The sequence below is a fragment of the Oncorhynchus gorbuscha genome, linkage group LG15 (assembly GCF_021184085.1).
Source record: "Oncorhynchus gorbuscha isolate QuinsamMale2020 ecotype Even-year linkage group LG15, OgorEven_v1.0, whole genome shotgun sequence".
Lineage (NCBI taxonomy): Eukaryota > Metazoa > Chordata > Actinopteri > Salmoniformes > Salmonidae > Oncorhynchus > Oncorhynchus gorbuscha.
In genome coordinates, this window is record NC_060187.1 from 25,643,819 (window position 1) to 25,665,076 (window position 21,258).

Sequence of the window (21,258 nt, forward strand, 5' to 3'; positions counted from 1 at the left end):
TAAGAAACGTTTTCAACAGAGTTTGCGGAATGAATACATACCTGATCATGCTTAAACACAGTTTACTTTCACAGCAGCCACATTGTATTCCTTCTCGCGCTCTCGTTTTCTCACCTTTTTTCTTTGTGTACTTCAATGCACAATACATCAGCTGTATGTGACCAGGTGAAAAACCTTGCCAAGGCAAACCATATCATAACCGTTACATACAGCCAACATCATTGTCACAATATTAGCTAAAGTAATGTTATAGTCAACATAGCTAATAGAACTATCGCGTTAGTAAACCCGCAAAAATCATGCAGTAACGTTAGTGTCAAGGTAAGTTTTTGGTCATTAAGCAGTTTATACTGGTGGGCCCCAATGGCAATAAATTCTTAAAACCAAAATCCTACCTTGAATTGGAGGAGTTCCAGTGTTGTGTTAGTCATAGCCAGCTTGCTAACATGGCATCCATCTTTTTAAGTAGGCTAAACTAGCTAGCTGAATTTGCTAGCTAAATAAGTGAAACTGAAAGATTTAAAAATAATCTCTTGAGTCTCCATTTTGGAATAAATATTTTTTTCAAAACTGTTCAACTATGGCCTTTCACTCTCTTTGAGTCAACTACTCACCACATTGTATGCATTGTAGTGCTAGCTAGCTGTAGCTTATGCTTTCAGTACTAGATTTATTCTCTGATCCTTTGATTGGGTGGACAACATGTCAGTTCATGCTGCAAGAGCGCTGATAGGTTGGAGGACGTCCTCCGGAAGTTGTCATAATTAGTGTAAGTCTATGCAATGAGGGTGAGAACAATGAGCCTCCTAGGTGTATTGAAATCAATTTACCCAGAGAAGGACAGAAGCTAGCTGTAGATCTTCATGGCAAAATAGTTTAAATAAATTATTTGGTGACGTGATTTATATTTAGTATAGATTATCAAAAAAAGGTAACTTTAACTGTATTTTTTTATGTATTTTATGAAATCCACTGAGGAGGATGAACATCAACTGTTGTTCATTAGTGCTGAGGGATTAGTGCTTTTGGGGTTTGGTTTTGATTGAGTTTTAGAAGAAAAAATAAATTAATGCATTGTGGGTTCAATGCTGCAACACAGAATAAAACAATTGATGGTGAGTGACTGCTCATTACTGTAACTTATTAGGCTATAACCATCTTATTTACTTAAATAAAATATTAAATCAAGTTGTCAGGTAAAGATGCCTAAGAAACTGCTCTCTATCCCCCTCGTGTCTCTCTATCGCTCTTCATCTCCATGTCTGTCTACCGGCCCCACAGGCTTGCCCCAAGAACCGAGTAGGGAGCAATGGATTCTGGTCATTGTAGTTAATTAGCACGTTATTCAAAATTGGTTACTTAAAAAACAAAAATAAACAGACATTTCAGTTAATGTTCATAGAAATAAAATGAATTCATGGGTTGCACCTCCATCACGTTGATGCTTGGGGGCTAAGGACTGTTGTCTAAATTACACTATAGGGGCTTGGGAATATGATGACATTAGTGAAGTAGAAACATTGTGCTCAGTCCTGAAACTAACTGTTTTAAAACAATATTGTGCCGCAACCCATCAATAGAACAGGCTTGAATGCTCTAACATGATGACCAGACACGTTACGTGCGCGAGCATCGCAAAATAAATGTAGAAATCCATGTTATTCAATTATTGCACCCACACTGCTCGCGCGTGCTAACGAGCGTCTGCGTTGCCAAGGGCTAAAATAGAAGTCATTCCTATTTCTGACGCAGATCGCGCTGCAAGTCCTGCCTCTCCCATCTGCTCATTGGTTTATAGAAGCAGGTACCCCACCTGCTGCGGGGTAGCCTAATGGTAGGAGTGTTGGACTAGAAACCGGGAGGTTGCAAGTTCAAATCCCAGAGCTGGCAAGGTACAAATCTGTCGTTCTGCCCCTGAACAGGCAGTTAACCCTCTGTTCCTTGGCCGTCCATTGAAAATGAGAATTTGTTCTTAACTGACATGCCTAGTTAAAGGTTAAAAAGGTTTTTTTTTTTTTTATTGAAAGTCTTAACTGTTTTGCCGGTAGTCCTGGTAATTCAATGAAAGTTTAGATGCGATCACCATATAAGTTAAACTATGGAAAAGCCTGGAAGGAGGAGAGATGACTAGAAACAATTAGGTTGGCCGTTTTGTGTGGATTAATTGTCGGGAGTAGAAGTCTTGTGCATTTCAGGTAAAATAACAACTCAATGTTTATATCCCAGGACAAATAAGCTAGCAACAGCAAGCTAGCAAAATAGGACAAATTCACCATTCGCTAGCAAGTACAAGCTAACTAGCCATACATGTTTAATGCTTTTCAACCTGTCCCCAAATTAATGTCATTGGTTCAGAGTTTGTTTGGATATTTTAACCTGCCTTTCGTGATCACGTTTGGTGTGGGTGTAACAGAATAACTTTACGTCCGTCCCCTCGCCCATACCCGGGCACGAACCAGGGACCCTCTGCACACATCGACAACAGTCACCCTTGAAGCATCGTTACCCATCGCTCCACAAAAGCCGCGGCCCTTGCAGAGCAAGGGGAACTACTACTTCAAGGTCTCAGAGCAAGTGACGTAACCGATTGAAACGCTATTTAGCGCACACCGCTAACTAAGCTAGCCGTTTCACATCCGTTACACTGGCATGGGTCTAGGTCAAAAATATACCAGTTACGATAACGTCCTCACAAATCTGGGATCAGCGGCATTAACTACCCGCGCTGTTTTTAACTAGCATAGCTGGTCCCATTTTTGCAAAGCGTTATGCATTTTTAGAATCTCATTGTCTTAACCTTTAACCTTCAACCTAGGTGTGGGTACACTCAAGATGTCTGCCAGTCCAACCATTATTCCATCATTGACTTGAATTGAGATGCCCTTTCTATTCATGCCACCATGTATTTTTAGCTTTTGTCAGATCAGAGCATTCAGATGTTAAATGTCATAAAAATGTTAGCCTAATCTGGCAATGTGGATTATGAATAACTTTCTGGCAAAGTTATTTTATGGGACTTATGTCACTGATACAGTGAAAAGTCAAACTTTTGATTATAAAAAAACAATTGAAGCACTGTCTTTAGAGTTGTATTAGTCTTGAATCAAACCCAATGTATCACCCCATTCTCCCTGTGCATAATGACCAGTGAATGAATGAATCATGAACTGAATTGTGCCTCCTGATTTCCCCCTAGGTACATCATGACGAGCGGCCGGACCATGGAGTCAACTAAAACGTTTTTTTCGCGCCACAGCTACTTTGGGTTGTGCAAAGACAACGTGATATTTTTCCAGCAGGGCATGCTGCCTGCCATGGACTACAATGGCAAGATCATCCTGGAGAGCAAAAACAAGCTGGCCATGGCCCCAGGTACATAACCCAACGTGTGTTCAGTGTGTGTATATGTCTGTGTATTTTAGATGATAACAGGGGTCTCGTGTGTGTGTGTGTGTGTGTGTTTCAGATGGTAACGGGGGTCTTTACAGAGCTCTGGGTACCCAGGGGATCGTGGAGGACATGGATCGGAGGGGGGTCAAGTTCATCCATGTCTACTGTGTGGACAACATCCTGGTTAAAGTAGCAGACCCTGCCTTTGTTGGCTTCTGTGTCCAGAAAGGAGGAGACTGTGGGGCTAAGGTTAGTAGCCCTCCGTCTCTTTCTCACTGGAAGTTTTTTTTTTTTCTTCTTTCTATCTCGAGCCGTCTCTCTCTGCCCTCTTCTGTGTCTCTCTCTCAACTGGGGGCCAAAGGTGACTCACCAAATGTGATCCAATACTCTTAAATGACTTCCTTCCTTTTCTCAGTATATCCTAAATTGGTTTTCTCTCCTGTTCCCTGAACTGAAAGCAATGTTGGTCACTGTTGAAGGAAGTAATGAAAATGAATTTAGACCAATCCTTGATCTCCTGGTTGTTCATCTCCTGTTATACAATACCAGACCAGGAAGTAGTCTTTGTTCTATGTGTTCAGTGAAGGTGTGTTTTGACTGTGTTTCGATAAGAGTGTGATTGAGGGGATCCTATTAAACTGGCCCAGGTAGGTGGAGTTTGCAACCAGTAAAAATGCATTTGTTTTGGAAACGGGCTGCCTCCTGGGTGTGAGCCGGGCGCCCCCCTGGCCGATGGTGAAGTAGACTCAAACAAAAGTGACTTAGGTTAAGCATGTGGAGTGATGAGTAGGATTCTGTGCTTTCACATGCAAAAGTGATTGCTTGTGATTAAAATGCTTTGCCTGCCTTCCCAATGAAAACTAGTTAGAATTTCAAACGTATATTTTATGGAAAATAAATGTTGAATGTTTCTGTACGATGAATCATGCTACCTTGTTGACAATATTACAGAGCAGCTCAGATTACTGTACCATTTAAGTGGGATACACCTCCCCCAGTCTTTTGCATGGTCACATGATGGACCATAGCCCAGTGCAACCTGGGCCAGTTTAACCGAATCCCCATATTGAAACAGTGTGAACTGCCCTGGCACGACTTCCTCTATAAAGACCTGCACTTCTAATTCACCACTAGGTGGGGGTGTAGTCTGCTATCCAGGATTTCAGTAGCAGAGAGCTGAGGTCTGAACAGTGGAGTTTTTAGCCAGACAATGTAAGGAACTATATGATGGACTATTCCATTTAAAACACATCCAGGGATGCGCATTCATTGCTACTTCAACTATTTCTCTCTAATTTGATGGCTGAGATTATATAGGACACAAACCTATACTGAACAAAATATAAGCGCAACAATTTTTTTTACTGAGTGACAGTTCATATAAGGTTATCAGTCAATTTAAATAAATTAATTTGGCCCAAGTCTAGGGATTTCAAATGACTGGGCAGGTGTGCCCCATCAGATGATCCTGCAGGATGTGGAGGTCCCAGGCAGTTGAGGCCTGTTGGACGTACTGACAAATTCTCTAAAACGACATTGGAGGCAGCTTATGGTAGAGAAACTGACATTAAATTTTCTGGTAACAGCTCTGGTGAGCATTCCTGCAGTCAGCATGCCAATTACACACTCTCTCAACTTTAGTAGAATGTGGCATTGTGTTGGGTGACACAACTACACGTTATAAAATGGCCTTTTACTGTCCCACGCACAAGGTGCACCTATGTAATGGGCATGCTATTTAATATGCCATACCTTTCAGGTGTATTGATTATCTTGGCAAAGCAGAAATGCTCACTAACAGGGATGTAAAACCATTTGTGTACAATTTCAGATGAGCTTTTTGTGTGTATGGAACATTTGAGATTTTTATTTCAGCTCATGGAACATGGGACCAACACTTTACATGTTGTGTTTTATATTTTGTTCAGTGTAAATAACTGCTGCAACTATATGAATTGAGTGGCCTGGTTTTACTGCCTCATTATGGACAGTGAGGGAACCACATAGCCCTCCAACACAGACAAGGCTTGGCCCACTCAGCCTATAGTATCACAAGCCTCTTCGGTGCGTTCAACAAAGGAACTAGTTCACGAACGTTAACATATTCCATTTGTTTTGTGTTAGCTAACAGTCTGAGAATCTAGTGTACAGCGAACGCAGGTGTCTATTTCGGATCTAAACTGCCTCTAAAAATAGTGGCCACTAAACTTTCTACTATTTTTAGGGAAAGTGAATACCTAGTCAGTTGCCAGCACAACTGAATGCATTCAACTGAAATGTGTCTTCCGCATTTAACCCAACCCCTCAATCATTTAGTAGAATAAATTTAGTAGGAATAATTAAGTCATTCCCAGTTTGAATATTGTTGCTACAGTAATCCGTACAAAAATTAGGTATTTGATGTTTCACCGTAACATTTTGGAATGTTCAACTGAAATTGTTACTCTGGCAACGTGTTCGCCGCAAACAGAAGCCTTGTTGAACTCGCCTCTGATATATGATCAGTTTTTTTCTAGACAATGAGTTTGGGCACAGTGTACTATTTTTTGAGACTGAAAATTTTACAGGGAACAGTGGTTAAATACGAAACTTTATAGAAGAAAAATAAACGCACACCTATTTAGGCGAGGTGCTTGCTGGCGGAGTAGAAAAGATGAGAGCCCCACACTCTAGGAGCTCAGATGCAAAAAATGTAATTACCAAAATTTCGACAGCCAAGCTGTCTCCATCAGGGTATAATCACAAACACTGCGGCATGACTCGTTTATGTAGTGTCAAAAGACACAGGTGTCTAATCATGACCAAGAGTGGCCTAATATCATTGGTTAATTATCAAATATTAACATGGCATACAAACAGCATACAAACAACAAATGGATAGCATATGATCATAAATTCATTTGACTACAAAAGCTTACAAACAATGGCAAAGTCACAATCACAATAATGGCTTCAGATCAAAGTCTACGGAGAAAATCAACCAAGACAAAAAAAGACAAGGCCGAGGATAGTCTACTTCTGGAGAAACCCTGACAAGGGAGGTCCTGCTCCCCCTCTCCATGGCAGACGCAGGAGGGATGCCGTTTACTTCGATCCACCCCCATCTGATCAACGCTCTACAACGGACGGAAGGGTCCGTTCAGTTGGCCGCAGGCACGCGCATCGACAAGATGCCGCACCCGACGGGGTAAGAAGAAATGACTATCAGAGGCATAGGAGACGGTTCACACGGTCCCAGAACCAACGGGATTGAGTGTCTTTAATTTATAAAGCAAGATATTGAGCCCTGCCCATGTCTCTTTGCTTAATAAAGGGTTATCTTTTGTGCCTACAACCCAACGCAACGATTTTGATGATAAAGTAGACATATAAACATTGGTTTAAGGGAATACTTTAGCTCCCCTAATTCTGACACTTCAATTGAACCAGTAGATTGCTCTCCTGCACATACTCTGACTCCTTTTAGAAGCAAGAGTTATTTTATACCTCCAGCCAATAGCAATCACTCTATCGAGACATATTGCAGACTTGTGGAAAAAGATGTTGGACATCTCCTTAAGAATAAACAGGGGTCCAAATCTTTCCATTATCTACCTAAGGATGAAAAACCAGCTTTGCTTGATTTACAATCCGATATGTCCTGCTGATAAGGGTGGGTCGGTTGTACTCATGGATGGGACAGTTTCTGTACATGAGTGTCATTGACTGCTGCTTGACAACACCTTTTTACAAGAAACTCAGAAGTGACCCTACTTCCCAATTTCAGAATACTATCTTTACTGTCCTAGATGGGTATTCAAGTTCTGGTCACATAACCAAAAAAGAACATGATTTTTGGCTATTCAACACCCTAAAATTGCCACTTTCTATACTTTGTCGAAATTACACAAGAATGTTACACAACCTCCAGGGTGCCCTATTGTAGCAGGCGTTGATGCAGTAACGGCTCCTCTATCTACTTTTGTTGACTTTGTTATTAGACCACTTGCAGAACAGCTCCCCTCCTTTGAAGAGATCATACTGCTGGTGTTCTTTATCATTGAATCTCTTGATCCTCTCCCTGAGAATACCTTGTTAGTTACTTTTGATGCTGAGTCGTTATACACATATTCCACACGAGGGCGGTATTGAAGCTATGGAAAAAAATTCTGCAACGTGACCCTAATGAACTACCTTCCAGTGCATGCATTATAACATTGGCTGAAGTCGTACTCACACAACTATTTCACGTTTCTAAATAATTTATTTTCAGACGAAGGGTACTGGTATGGGATCCCCCATGGCTCCTAACTATGCTAATTTGTATGTGGGTTTTCAATCCTCTCAAATGTTTTCTTGCCTAACATCATTATTTGGAAACGGTATATTGATGATATTTTTGTTCTATGGAGGGGTGATGTAAAACAGCTCCAGGCGTTCCATGCCATTCTTAACTCCTGTTCTGATCATTTGAGATTTACTATGCAATCTGATAATGTCAAATCAGTTTTCTTGATCTTCTGATTTTGTGAAGATAATGTTCTATACACTGATCTTTACAGGAAGCCTACTGATCGTAACAGTTTGTTGAGGACTGATAGTTGTCACCCACTTCCCTTGAAAAATAGTTTGCCCTACAGCTAATTCTATCGAATCAAAATAATTTGCAAAAAACAATCCGATTTCGACATATGTCTGAGACGCAAAGAAAGTTCAAGGAGAGGGGCTACAAAAATGATCAGATTAATATTGCCATTGACAAAATTCAAAGCAAAACGAGACATGACCTTTTTCAAGGTCAGTCTCAAAAATACACATTATTGTGTTCTAACTACCCGCTATTCAAAGCGTTCTGAACAAATTAAGGGAATTGCTCAAACATTGGCACATTCTAAAATCCGATTATATTCTCAGTAATGTGTCTTCGGACCTTCCCTTGGTCGTATTCTCGCGGGGCAGAAATCTCAGAGACCAATTGGTAAACTCTGATTTACCTCCCCAAGATATTCCTGAACGTCTATTTGCGCCCCTACTGGATGGAAATTAAAAATGTAATGGCTGTGCTCAATGCAATGGCACTTATAAATGTAGATCCTTCAAACACCCACAAACAGGGAAATCGATCCCAATCAAAGGTGTTATTACGTGCTCCACTAAGGCAGTTATTTATCTTATAACTTGTCCGTGTGGTAAAAATGAAGTGGGTAAAACAAAGCGCGAATTAAAAGTACGTATCTCAAGAGCATCGTAGCACCATTAGGTGTAAAAACTTTACTTACCCAGTTGCTGCCCACTTCTTGGAGGCAGGCCACTCGATTTCGTCTCTGCGTTATATTGGCATCGAACATGTCACCCTCCCTAGGAGAGGGGGTGACCTTGGTAATGTATTGTTAAAACGAGAGGCCTGGATCTTTAACTTAAAGACCCTTGCTCCCTTCGGTCTCAACGTAGACTTTGATCTGAAGCCATTATTGTGACTTTGCCATTGTAATTGTTTGTAAGCTTTTGTAGTCAAATGAATTTATGATCGTATGCTATCCATTTGTTGTTTGTATGCTGTTCTTTGTATGCCATTTTAATATTTGATAATTAACCAATGATATTAGGCCACTCTTGACCATGATTCGACACCTGTCTTTTGACACTACATAAACGAGTCATCCCGCAGTGTTTGTGATTATACCCTGATGAAGACAGCTTAGCTGTCGAAATGTTGGTAATTACATTTTTTGCATTTGAGCTCCTAGAGTGTGCGGCGCTCTTTAATTTTCAAGTTAAATACGAAACGTAACTTTTTTTTCTTCAGGAAAGCGACAGTTTTTACGACTTGTTTAACTAGCGTGGCAGTCTAACTATTAAACTATTTTTCTTTTTGTATTTATTTGACCTTAATGTTGGAGAGATCTGGCTCAAATTCAGCAGTACAGCATCCACACCACGCACACATACACTGTGAGGCCAGTTCATGAGTAATGTGAAGAGAATAGAAGTAGTAAGACTCGGACTTGGGTCAGTCGTGGGAAATACGAGCAGAGATGGGGCGCTAGCTATTCTATCATCCATTTCCTCCTGATGGCAGCTTTGTGACGTCTAACATCCTCTCATCACTGTATGCTTGTGTTCCCTCATGTGCTTTATGTATTGATTTGTTAATAAATAAAAAATAAAAATAAAAAAAAGGGCGGGAACACGAGCGCAAACACTTCAGAAATATTTTGTCTGTCTAGTCCCAGATTGACACGAGACGCTGCTATTACTCTACATAAGTGTGCTTTCTTCACATGAGTGGATACTCCTCCCTCACCCCCTGTATTCCCCCTAAACTCCTTCCTATCTCCTTTAGTTAGTTATTACTGACACGCCTGCTCCTGTTGGAACAAGCAGTTAACACACACACGCCAATGTTCTGCAAGACCTTCAGCAGATTGTTAAATTGTCATTTTAGGCTTTAGTTCTGCGTTATTATGGCAATGGTCTATTTGCATATAAACCTACTGCAGCTCTTATTGGTTATGCCGCACCAGTCTGTGTGGAGTACGGGCTGAGGCATGCGTGTCAATGCAATAGAAACCTACTCTGATGTGTTCTGCCGACAACTAAGTCTTGTGTAATTTGTATTGCATACTAATAAGTCTTGGATAGTTAGTTTTGTGTTCGTATGTTGCTTTGAAAGTGGCTAATATTGCATTGATTCTATCACAATTGCCACAGTAAAGGGAAATGTTGATAGTGTTAACTAAACAGGGAAAACTCTAGAAAGTTGAGTGAAGTTCAAACTTGTGCTTCTCCGTGGGCGGATACTGTATTTCTGCACAGCAGTCCCGCCCCGTGCACCACACAGTTTAGAGGGAGCATTGATGTCCACATACTTTTGTATATATAGTGTATTTAACTCCAAGTTGAGAGCTGTAGTAAACCCATTCCTGTTTTGTGTCAGATTAAGCGCTGTGGTGTGGCGGTTCTGCTAGGATCAGAGGAATGCAGGGACCCACCCTCGTGTCATTAACTGACAAACATTACAGTTGATGTGGATTCTTGCCCCAATACTAACCCCCCTCATCAAGCCCAGCTCTGTCATTTTGACTACCAACCAGATGGGCTGTATTTCTGATTCAGACAAATGTAGAGTCAAATGCTATTTTTAAGAATCCCATCCATATCTACATTTTTGAGACGTTTTGACCCAGGTTAAATCCCTTCCTGTGGCATCACTTCCAGGTGGTGGAGAAGACCAATCCAACGGAGGCGGTGGGCGTGGTCTGTAAAGTCGACGGACGTTACCAGGTGGTAGAGTACAGCGAGATCACCTTGGCTACGGCTGAGAAGCGCAGCGTGGACGGACGGCTGATGTTCAATGCAGGAAACGTGGCCAATCACTTCTTCACCCTAGCCTTCCTCAGGGACATCGTCCAGTGAGTCTCAAACACACACAAACATTTATGCAAACACACAGCCACACACACCTCCATACAGTAAGTGAGTAATTACATGGTGAATGTGTATCCCTCATTAAGCAGGTATTTGAGATCATTACTTGCCTAGTGGGAGCCTCATAACCTGGGAGCTTAGTAGTGGCTTTGGACCTAGCTGGTTTCTAATGAGCAGTGTCTGTCAGCTGATATATCCCTGGAAACATCAGTGACTTTAATGAATATCCAGAATCTAAGGTGAAGTAAATGAAAGGAGAAAAAGCTGAAGTTTAGTTTGGAAGTTTTTTTTTTTTTTTCTCTCTTCACTTTTAACAGTTAAAACCAAGTGCGTGTTTCAAATTTCCTGATCTCACTCTCTCTCTGCATCCACCTCTCTCTCTGCATCCCCCCTTTCAGTTCAATTTAAATGGGCTTGATTTGATATGGGAAACATATGTTTACATTGCCAAAGCAAGTGAAATAATCATTAAACAAAAGTAGTGCTGTCCTCGACTAAAAAAAATCTTAGTTGACCAGGAGTCGTCTGTTCTTTTGACCAATCAATTGGTCAAAATTTTAAAACGTGTATATTTTTTACATATATTGACACATTTGATGTGTTTTAAACAAATCGACCATATTCACTGAGCTTGTCTGATGCTTTAAGCACACTGTTTGATTAAATAATTAACACACAAATGGTTAGTGGGAGTCCGACAGCAATTGATTTGATTGTGCCGTAATAATAGTAATAACAATAAGTAGATCAAGAAAAGGGAGCATTATTATTGTAATATTTTTCCGACAATTTGAAACAGTGTAAACAACACTACATGAATAATACCAGGGAGGCTGTTCTGAGGGACAAAAAGTGTAAAGCCTTCATTACAGCAAAGAAAAAATTAAAAACAGTCAAATTTGTGAAAATGTTTACTTGACATGTTGTGAGGCTTGATGCTCATGGAAGGAGTAGGCTATTAAAAACTCAAACAGGCAACAGAAGCAGGATCTGTCTTATTTCTGTAGATACAGTATATTGATTTATAAAGCCAGGCACATTTAACAGTTAGGCTATTGATTATAGACCTAATTAAGTTGTGATTTCCTCTCTCCTCACTTTTCGTAGAAAAGGCAATGGCAGTTTTCTCATCTCCACATTCTGCTTCTGCCTCCGCTGTATTGTTCTCAAGACCAATGTGCTGGTTAACTTTGCTATTATGCATATAGCAACATTGTCTAGGAAAAGGTGCCAATTCAACAATGCACTGATGTGTTTCAGAACCGTAGACGGCTATCACTATCCAACACGGGAGAAAGCGCTTTTGTTTTATCATTGTTCTTATGTAATATAACCATATACAATTTCAGTAGCACATGTCTTAGAGTTATGAACTGTACCATCCCCAGGGCCTCCACAATGGATTAGTCCACTCAAACAGATGTGAATCAGACAGGTGTCTTGTACACCACGATATTTGTATTTCATTCTTTTGACTAAAGAAATCTCGGTCGACCAACAGCCTATCGACCAAACAATCTACGATGGTCTTTTACTGTCCCCAGCACAAGCTGCACCTGTGGAATGATATTGCATTTTAATCAGCTTCTTGATATGCCGCCTGTCAGATGGCTGGATTATCTTGGCAAATGAGAAATGCTCACTAACAGGGAAGTAAACACATTTGTGCACAAGTTGAGAGAAATGTTTTTTTGTGCGTTTGGAACATTTCTGGGATATTTTATTCCAGCTCATGAGACATGGGACTAACACGTTTGCATTTATGTTTTTGTTCAGTCTAGGATTTCTATTTCTTTTTGCAATTTAGCAGCTATGAAACAAAACAGCAGACATACTTTGAAAACAACTACTGCAGCATTTTTCTGACCCTAACTCACATGTGCTCTTACTTGACTTTTTACTATTTTTATTCAATGTGGGGCTCGCACTGTAGAGCCCTGCAACTTGACCAACCGCCAACGTGGCTGGTAATATAGACATTCTTACCTGCAATACCTAAATCTATCCGCATTTGGCAGGTGTTAATTGTATGCCCTGGATATGGGAGTTTATCAATGTTGGATTTGTTTTCAAATTCTTTGTGGGTCTCTATGGTCATATATTTGGCAGGAGATTAGCAAGTGCAGATCAGTTTCCACCTAATTTTGTGGACAGTGGGCACCTCCTGTCTTTTGAGGGCCAGGTCTGCCTCTCTCATTAGCAAGGCTATGCCCACAAAGTCTGTACAGTCAAGGATTTTCTTATTTTCGGGTCAGTCAGTGGTCAGCCATTGTCTACTCTCAGTGGGGTCTTTGTTGTTCTCGCTCTCTGCATCCCAGTCTTTCTCTTACCCCCTTTCTCTCTCTCCACTGTGGTTGGCCGTGGTTTTGCAAGCTCGATCCAACTTAGCTAATTTGTTTATTTTTTACTTTATTTGCAGGGAATGTATCTGCTATAATTTCCTACAACCGGCAATAACTTTTGAACATCAGATCGGCAGTTATTTACCTCAATTCTGACTTCTATTCATCTGGCCTGGGCTCTTTCTGTAATTCCTGTTAACCTGAAATGACACAACGACAAGGTTCCAGTTTAACTTTAAAAAAATAATCAAAGTATTTTTAGTGCCGACTTAATGGATGCAAAAGTCAGCACAGTACAAGCGGTCAAAGCCAACTATTTCTCTCTACCATCTAGACAGGCAGCTTTCAAGTTGCGAGATACTAACACTGCATCCGGGAGAACCATGTCGTACTTGCGCATCCTATTGTACCTCTGTTCGAAATCAGTGATGTAGTCTGTCATTGCAACCAAAATATCTCTCGTAACACTGTCAAAGTTTGAATATGCCTCGTAAGCACGGTCATTCTCTTCTTTAAGAAATACAGAATCCAGTGCTCTGATCAAAGTTCCCATACCATCATCCTTGTTCAAATCCTCCAGGGATATTTCCAGTGCTGCATCTCTCTCTTCCCTCGAGTGACAATACCACCACAAGTGCTTGCTTTTTCTCGTCTAGATTAGTAACCCGTGTCCAGATTCCAAGTTCATTTTTCCAACTTTCATATGACCTCTTCTCGTCAGTGGCACATTGTAGTTATTAGCCATCCTCTGCTACCAATGTTAACTCGAAATGACAACGACAAGGTTCCAGTTTAACAAAGTTTACTATACTATAAGGTAGCCATTCCACTCGAGGCTAGGTCCATCAACAGCAAGACTCCCTGCGCAGGCGCACTTTTGACTGAGTGATAGCCCCATAATAACAGAAATATTGGGATACTTAAAACATGAACTTAACAATTCCGACCATATTTTCGTTCTACCCAAGAGGGTCAGCCGACTTTAAAGGCAGGAGTGGGGGATCCTGGCGCGATAAAGGTCAAGGGAAAACCAGCCACCTCTTCCCTCCATTCTACTGGTCAATTGATAATAAAATGTGCAAGTTCTCCCTCTTAAAAAGACGAGAGGCCTGTAATTTTCATCATAGGTACACTTCAACTATGACAGACAAAATGAGAAAAAGAAAATCACATTGTAGGATTTTTAATTAAATTAATTTGCAAATTATGGTGGAAAATAAGTATTTGGTCACCTACAAACAAACAAACAAGATTTCTGGCTCTCACATACCTGTAACTTCTTCTTTAAGAGGCTCCTCTGTCCTACACTCGTTACCTGTATTAATGGCACCTATTTGAATTTGTTATGAGTATAAAAGACACCTGTCCACAACCTCAAACAGTCACTCCAAACTCCGCTATGGCCAAGACCAAAGAGCTGTCAAAGGACACCAGAAACAAAATTCTAGACCTGCACCAGGCTGGGAAGACTGAATCTGCAATAGGTAAGCAGCTTGGTTTGAAGAAATCAACTGTGGGAGCAATTATTAGGAAATGGAAGACATACAAGACCACTGATAATCTCCCTCGATCTGGGGCTCCACACAAGATCTCACCCCTGAGGGATCAAAATTATCACAAGAACGGTGAGCAAAAATCCCAGAACCACACAGGGACCTAGTGAATGACCTGCAGAGAGCTGGGACCAAAGTAACAAAGCCTACCATCAGTAACACACTACGCCGCCAGGGACTCAAATCCTGCAGTGCCAGACGTGTCCCCCTGCTTAAGCCAGTACATGTCCAGGCCCGTCTGAAGTTTGCAAGAGAGCATTTGGATGATCCAGAAGAAGATTAGGAGAATGTCATATGGTCAGATGAAACGAAAATATGACTTTTTGGTAAAAACTCAACTCGTCGTGTTTGGAAGACGAAGAATGCTGAGTTTCATCCAAAGAATACCATACCTACTGTGAAGCATGGGGGTGGAAACATCATGCTTTTGGGCTATTTTTCTGCAAAGGGACCAAGACGACTGATCCATGTAAAGGAAAGAATGAATGGGGCCATGTATCGTGAGATTTTGAGTGAAAACCTCCTTCCATCAGCAAGGGCATTGAAGATGAATCGTGGCTGGGTCTTTCAGCATGACAATGATCCCAAACACACCGCCCAGGCAACGAAGGAGTGGCTTCGTAAGAAGCATTTCAAGGTCCTGGAGTGGCCTAGCCAGTCTCCAGATCTCAACCCCATAGAAATTATTTGGAGGGAGTTGAAAGTCCGTGTTGCCCAGCAACAGCCACAAAACATCACTGCTCTAGAGGAGATCTGCATGGAGGAATGCACCAAAATACCAACAGTGTGTGAGAACCTTGTAAAGACTTACAGAAAACGTTTGACCTCTGTCATTGCCAACAAAGGGTATATAACAAAGTATTGAGATAAACTTTTGTTATTGACCAAATACTTATTTTCCACCATAATTTGCAAATAAATTCATTAAAAATCCTACAATGTGATTTTCTGGATTTTTTTCTCCCTCATTTTGTCTGTCATAGTTGAAGTGTACCTATGATGAAAATGACAGGCCTCATCTTTTTAAGTGGGAGAACTTGCACAATTGGTGGCTGACTAAATACTTTTTTGCCCCACTGTATAATTCCGCTACTCTGTTTATCATATATGCTGATGCCTAGTCACCTCACATACAGCGCCTTCAGAAAGTATTCACACTACTTCACTTTTTCCATATTCTGAATTGTGTTTGTCACTGGTCTACACACAATACCCCATAATTATTATTTTATTTTTTTACAAATCAGTTGATAATGATAGCTGAAATGTCGTGAATCAATAAGTATTCAACCCCTTTTTGTTATGGCAAGCCTAAATAAGTTCAGGAGTAGACATTTGCTTAACAAGTCACAAGTTACATGGCCTCTCTCTGTGTAATAATAGTGTTTTAACATGATTTTTTTAATGACTACCTCATCTCTGTATCCTACACATACAATTATCTGTAAGGTCCCTCAGTCCAGCAGAGAATTTCAACATAGATTCAACCACAAAGACCAGGGAGATTTTCCAATGCCTTGCAATTAAGGGCACATATTGGTAGATGGGTAAAAAATATATAAAAAAATAACCAAACATTCAATATCCCTTTTGATCATGGTGAAGTTATTAATTACACTTGGGATGGTGCATCAATACACCCAGTCACTACAAAGATACAGATGTCCTTCCTAACTCAGTTGCAGGATATGAAGGTAACTGCTCAGGGATTTCACAATGGTGACTTTTTAAACCGAGAGTTGAATGGCTGTGATAAGAGAACTAAGGATGGATCAACAACATTGTAGTTACTCCACAATACTAACCTAGTTGACAGAGTGAATAGAAGGGAGCCTATACAGAATAAAAATATTCCAAAACATGCATCAAGGCACTAAAGTAATACTGCAAAAAATAGGGGTAAAGCAATTACATTTCTGTCCTTAATATGAAGTGTTGTGTTTTGTGCAAATCCAATACAACACAATACCACTCTCCATATTTTCAAGCATAGTGGTGGTTGCATCATGTTATGGGTATGCTTGTAATCATTAAGGACTGGGGAGTTTTTCATGATAACAAATAAATGGAGTGGAGCTAAGCACAGGCAAAATCCTAGAGAAAAACCTGGATCATTCTGCTTTCCACCAGACACTTTCAACAGGACAATAACCTAAAACACAAGGTCAAATCTACAATGGAGTTGCTTACCAAGAAGACCGTGAATGTTCCTAAGTGGCCAACCTACAGTTTTGACTTAAATCGTCTTTAAAATCTATGGCAAGACTTGAAAATGGTTGTGTATTAATGATCAACAACCAATTTGACAGAGCTTGAAGAATTTGGAAAAGAATGGCTAAATATTGTACAATCCAGGTATTCAAAGCTCTTAGCGACTTACCCAGAAAGACAAACTGCTGTAATCGCTGCCGGTGATTCTAACATGTATTGACTCAGGGGTGTGAATACTTTTATAAATTTGATATTTCTGTATTTCATTCTCAATAAATTTTCCAAATTGTCAAAAAACCTGTTTTCACTTTGTCGTTATGGGGTGTGTAGATGGGTAAAAAATGTAATCCATTTCATATTTAGGCTTTAACATGACAAAATGTGGAATAATTTAAAGGGTATGAATACTCTCTGAAGGTACTATCTACCTTTTATCAATCCAGTATCCCTGCACATTTTAAATATGGTACAGGAACTGACTTTTAATATATGTGTGTGTGCGTGCGCTTGTTTTTATTTCTCATTTGTTTTTGTTCTACCTTGTTGTTTTTTGCATTACATTTTTATTAATTACTGTACTGTTGGCGTTAGAGCTCGCAAAAAAAGCCATTACTTGCATGTGACATTGAAACTTGAAACTCTCTCTCAGGACGTTTGAGCCTCAGCTGCAGCATCACGTGGCCCAGAAGAAAATCCTGTATGTGGACACGCAGGGACGGCTAATCAAACCCGACAAACCCAACGGGATTAAAATGGAAAAATTTGTCTTTGACATATTCCAGTTTGCCAAGTAAGTGCAGTGATTTTCCAGCTGACTTTAGCATGTGTGGAGCTGGCTGTATTTCCCCTTAACCTGGGGGGAGACACAGCCAGGCATCTGTTAGTAAGACCCAGGTCCTGACACCCAGATCTCTGGAGCCCCAGCTTCCATCCCCCATCTCCTTGGCAGGTTCCAGGACCTCAGACACCTAGCCCAAACCCCAGCTCCATAGCCACTGTCCCAGAGCCAGCCCAGCCCTCCTCCTCCGGCTGCTGGGGCCTGTAAGATGTAGGTTTTACGAGCTGCTCCAGTCTCTTTCTCAGCGGTTGATTCATGACATCACCTCTGTGTCATGTTGCTGCTTTTAGAACTTTACATGGAGTCAAAGGATTCCTCATTGCAATGAGGATGCAATTCTATGTGGCTCTATTTTAGAACTGCCATTCTCAGGTGTTTTTGATAAAGATGATAAATATGTTTTGTTGTTCAAAGGTAACGGTAGCACAAAAGATGCATTTTCACACTGGGTTTTGTGTGTCTCAGGGCCTTTGTGGTGTATGAGGTTCTTCGTGAAGACGAGTTTTCTGCCCTGAAGAACGCCGACAGCCAGGACGGTAAAGACACGCCCACCACGGTGAAACACGCCCTCATGTCCCTGCATCACCGCTGGGTCCTCAATGCTGCAGGACACTTTATAGACGAGAACGGGACACGTGTGCCTGCTATACCCAGGTGAGAGACACACACACACCAAACACACTCACAGTGAATATACATTCTATTTATCTCTCCACCTGTTGTCACGTTCATCACCATATAGTCTCCCTGTCACACCTTTTACACAATCCCACTTTTTCTCACAGTATCCCTCTCACGGTTCCCCTTAACCCCGTGTGTCCTGTGTAATGTTTTAATGTTTCCAGAGATGGACCTGCAGGATGTGGCACAGCTGATGTCAACCAGAAGTAACTATTTTCTGTGCTACTGACTGAGTTACTGCATGGTGACGGGGCTTTGGCTTTCACACAGTTGCTCACTGTAACCCACTGTCACACACACACCTGGGCTGTGTCTCAATTTTGTATACTGGCTTCCTCTGTCTCCTGTCCTACTTTCACCTGGTCAGTTTATTATCAGTGTGGGTGAAGGGAAGGAGAGGAGAGGAAGGGACTAGTGTGTTGAGATGCAGCCTGGGGATTAGCTGTACTAGGGCCCTGGTCAAAAGTCATAGTGAGGTCACAGGGTACCTGACCTGCCCACTGACTTGGTCTGCATGTGATTAGGTAAGTGTAGGCCAGTTTATCATCCTGTTGCTTTCACCAATCAAACCATCCTAGAGCAGTGATTATCTCAAGGAGGGAGGGAAGGAAGGAAGGATGCATAAGATATTGGTGCAGGCCCTAGTGCTAACTGGGACAGTAGCTACTAACCCATGGAATGTGGAGCATGCTGGGTAATGGGTAATGGGCACTGGGCATGCTTTGCAATTGATTTTGAGGGGCCATTTCAGATCTGATGTTGGCCAGTTACCTGTGATTGTGACGGCAACACTAAATACATTTAAATCATTGTTCAAAGATTATGATTTAAAGTAGTGTATTCAACAGCCTTTTTAAAGTATTTATTACATTCATAAATGTTCATAAATGCTACTTAGTGGTGACATTAGATTGCAATAAGGTGTAATGGCTCTTTCTGTATGATATATGCTCTCTCCCAATCAATATAGACTTCATTCACTTCCACTTCAAACTGCCTACTTAGTCTTCCTGGACCCAGATGAAGCCTACTCTTGGACTAAATGGAATCTCTGAAAGTGATTTTTACCCCAGGAATAGGGTTTATCTGGGTCCAGGAAAAAGGTCTAGGAGTCTCTCTGATGTGAACGCTTTAATGCTTTGCTCCAAACATCTAATCTAAGAACAGCTGGAGCAGAGAATCACACATCCAGCTGCCTCTTCTCTTTTCTCACTCCATACACAAGAGAAAAGCACTCAACCTTTCCTTCTCTCATTCCTTCCTCCTCTTCTTTTCCCCACAGTCTGAAGGATGGAACAGACCTGCCAATCAAATGTGAGATCTCCCCACTGGTGTCCTATGGCGGAGAGGTAAGGGGGAGGGACTTAACAGTAGGGACCTGTTCAAATATAAATAAATATTAAGTGATTCCTATTATTATATTTACTTAATTCAGTTCAAATAGAAATAAATATTAAAAAGTGATTTTTTGTTATAGTTACTTAATTCAGTTTTACCAGTGTTGTTGATATAATAGCCTGATGTCACTTCCTGTTGTGTTGCAGGGTTTGGAGGAGCTGGTGAGTGGGCGAGAGTTCCGCCCTACCCTGGTCATCGATGAAAGTGGAGCCCACGAACTGGTGAAGAATGGCTTGTGAGGGATGGAAAATGGAGGGAGGGAGAGAGAGCGAATGAGCAAAAACCAGAGATGAGCCAAAGACCTATTCCACTCCCTCTCCTCCTCCCTACAACTGGAAGAAACTGTGACGTTTGTTTCCGTGCAATAATGCTGCATTCATTTGCTTTCCTAAATAATTGAGACACAATGCATTTCCAACATCCCAAAACAAGCTTCTTAATTGGAATTGTAAGTGGGAAACCTGTACTATAACTCAGTACCATGAGATCCAACCCCCAGTTGGAATGTTTTCCAAATGTTTTTTTTCTTTCTGAGGAGCACGTGGCCGCAGCACAGGATGAAGGACAGAAGCCTTGTGGGGCTGGATGAAGCAGTCTGAAGATCAAGCTATTTATTTTGCTTAAGTCCAATGTTTTTATCTGTCTTGTAGATGGAAATTACCACCTATGCATTTTACCAAGTGATTTGTACATACAGATACAAATAGAGATAGATATAGCAATTGTAGTCAGATGAACCTAATATAAATGATTGATTTATTATTAACATGTAATGTTGGTTCATGGAAATAGTTTTATAATGATAACTGGGTTGCATAGCACACTACTGCTAGTCTTCTGCCTGATTGGCTTCCAAATGACGCTGTTCACATAAGAATTGTTTTCCATTTTCTTTATTAAAGAAATATCCAATTTGAAGAGGTATGAGTCTTTTGATTAAACATAAGGTTAGCATGGTGTGTGTGCGTAGTTGTCTGCACGTGGCACCCTGTGTGTAGATTTGTCGGTCCTTTGTGTGATGGGTGTGTCTTTTGCATTAGAAGTCCTGGTGTGTTGAATCAGAGTTTCCAGCAAGCAGCACATGGTTTGTGTTTTAAGATGGGCCATAGTGAGCATGCTACACTTACTGCTGCAGCCACTCAGGAAATCTACTCTGTGGCTGCTAACCGTCTCTCTCCCTCTGTCTGTATCTGTCTCTCACACACAAACAATCCTCTCACTTTCTATTGCTGACTTTCTCCTTTTTTTCTTCTCCTTTCCCTTTCATTTGCTCTCACTCCCGCTTCTCCCTCTGACAGAAGGTATTGGAGTGACCGAGGGATATACTTACGTAACACTTTTATAAAGGATGCCTCAATGTAAAGTGTAAATGTTGAATTTACTGAAGTAAATTACCTTGATGTATTTTGTAGAATGTTATATTTCTTCAGGCCGATAT

The 21,258-nt window shown here is 41.0% G+C and overlaps 1 protein-coding gene across 3 annotated transcripts in view; it reads left to right on the plus strand.

Moving 5' to 3' along the window:
- The window catches only part of LOC123996797 (UDP-N-acetylhexosamine pyrophosphorylase-like), a 30,833-nt gene extending 10,095 nt beyond the window's left edge, over positions 1-20,738 (plus strand). For 2 of the 3 annotated variants that reach the window (XM_046300498.1, XM_046300499.1), the window contains exons 4-11: positions 3,197-3,372; positions 3,467-3,639; positions 10,588-10,781; positions 17,553-17,693; positions 18,207-18,395; positions 18,587-18,628; positions 19,705-19,771; positions 19,967-20,738. In XM_046300498.1, the coding sequence (XP_046156454.1) occupies positions 3,197-3,372; positions 3,467-3,639; positions 10,588-10,781; positions 17,553-17,693; positions 18,207-18,395; positions 18,587-18,628; positions 19,705-19,771; positions 19,967-20,059 (1,075 nt within the window). In that variant the 3' untranslated portion in view covers positions 20,060-20,738. The remainder of the gene's footprint in view (positions 1-3,196; positions 3,373-3,466; positions 3,640-10,587; positions 10,782-17,552; positions 17,694-18,206; positions 18,396-18,586; positions 18,629-19,704; positions 19,772-19,966) is intronic. The other variant, XM_046300500.1, reaches the window with a different exon arrangement.
- Positions 20,739-21,258: the final 520 nt, after the last annotated feature.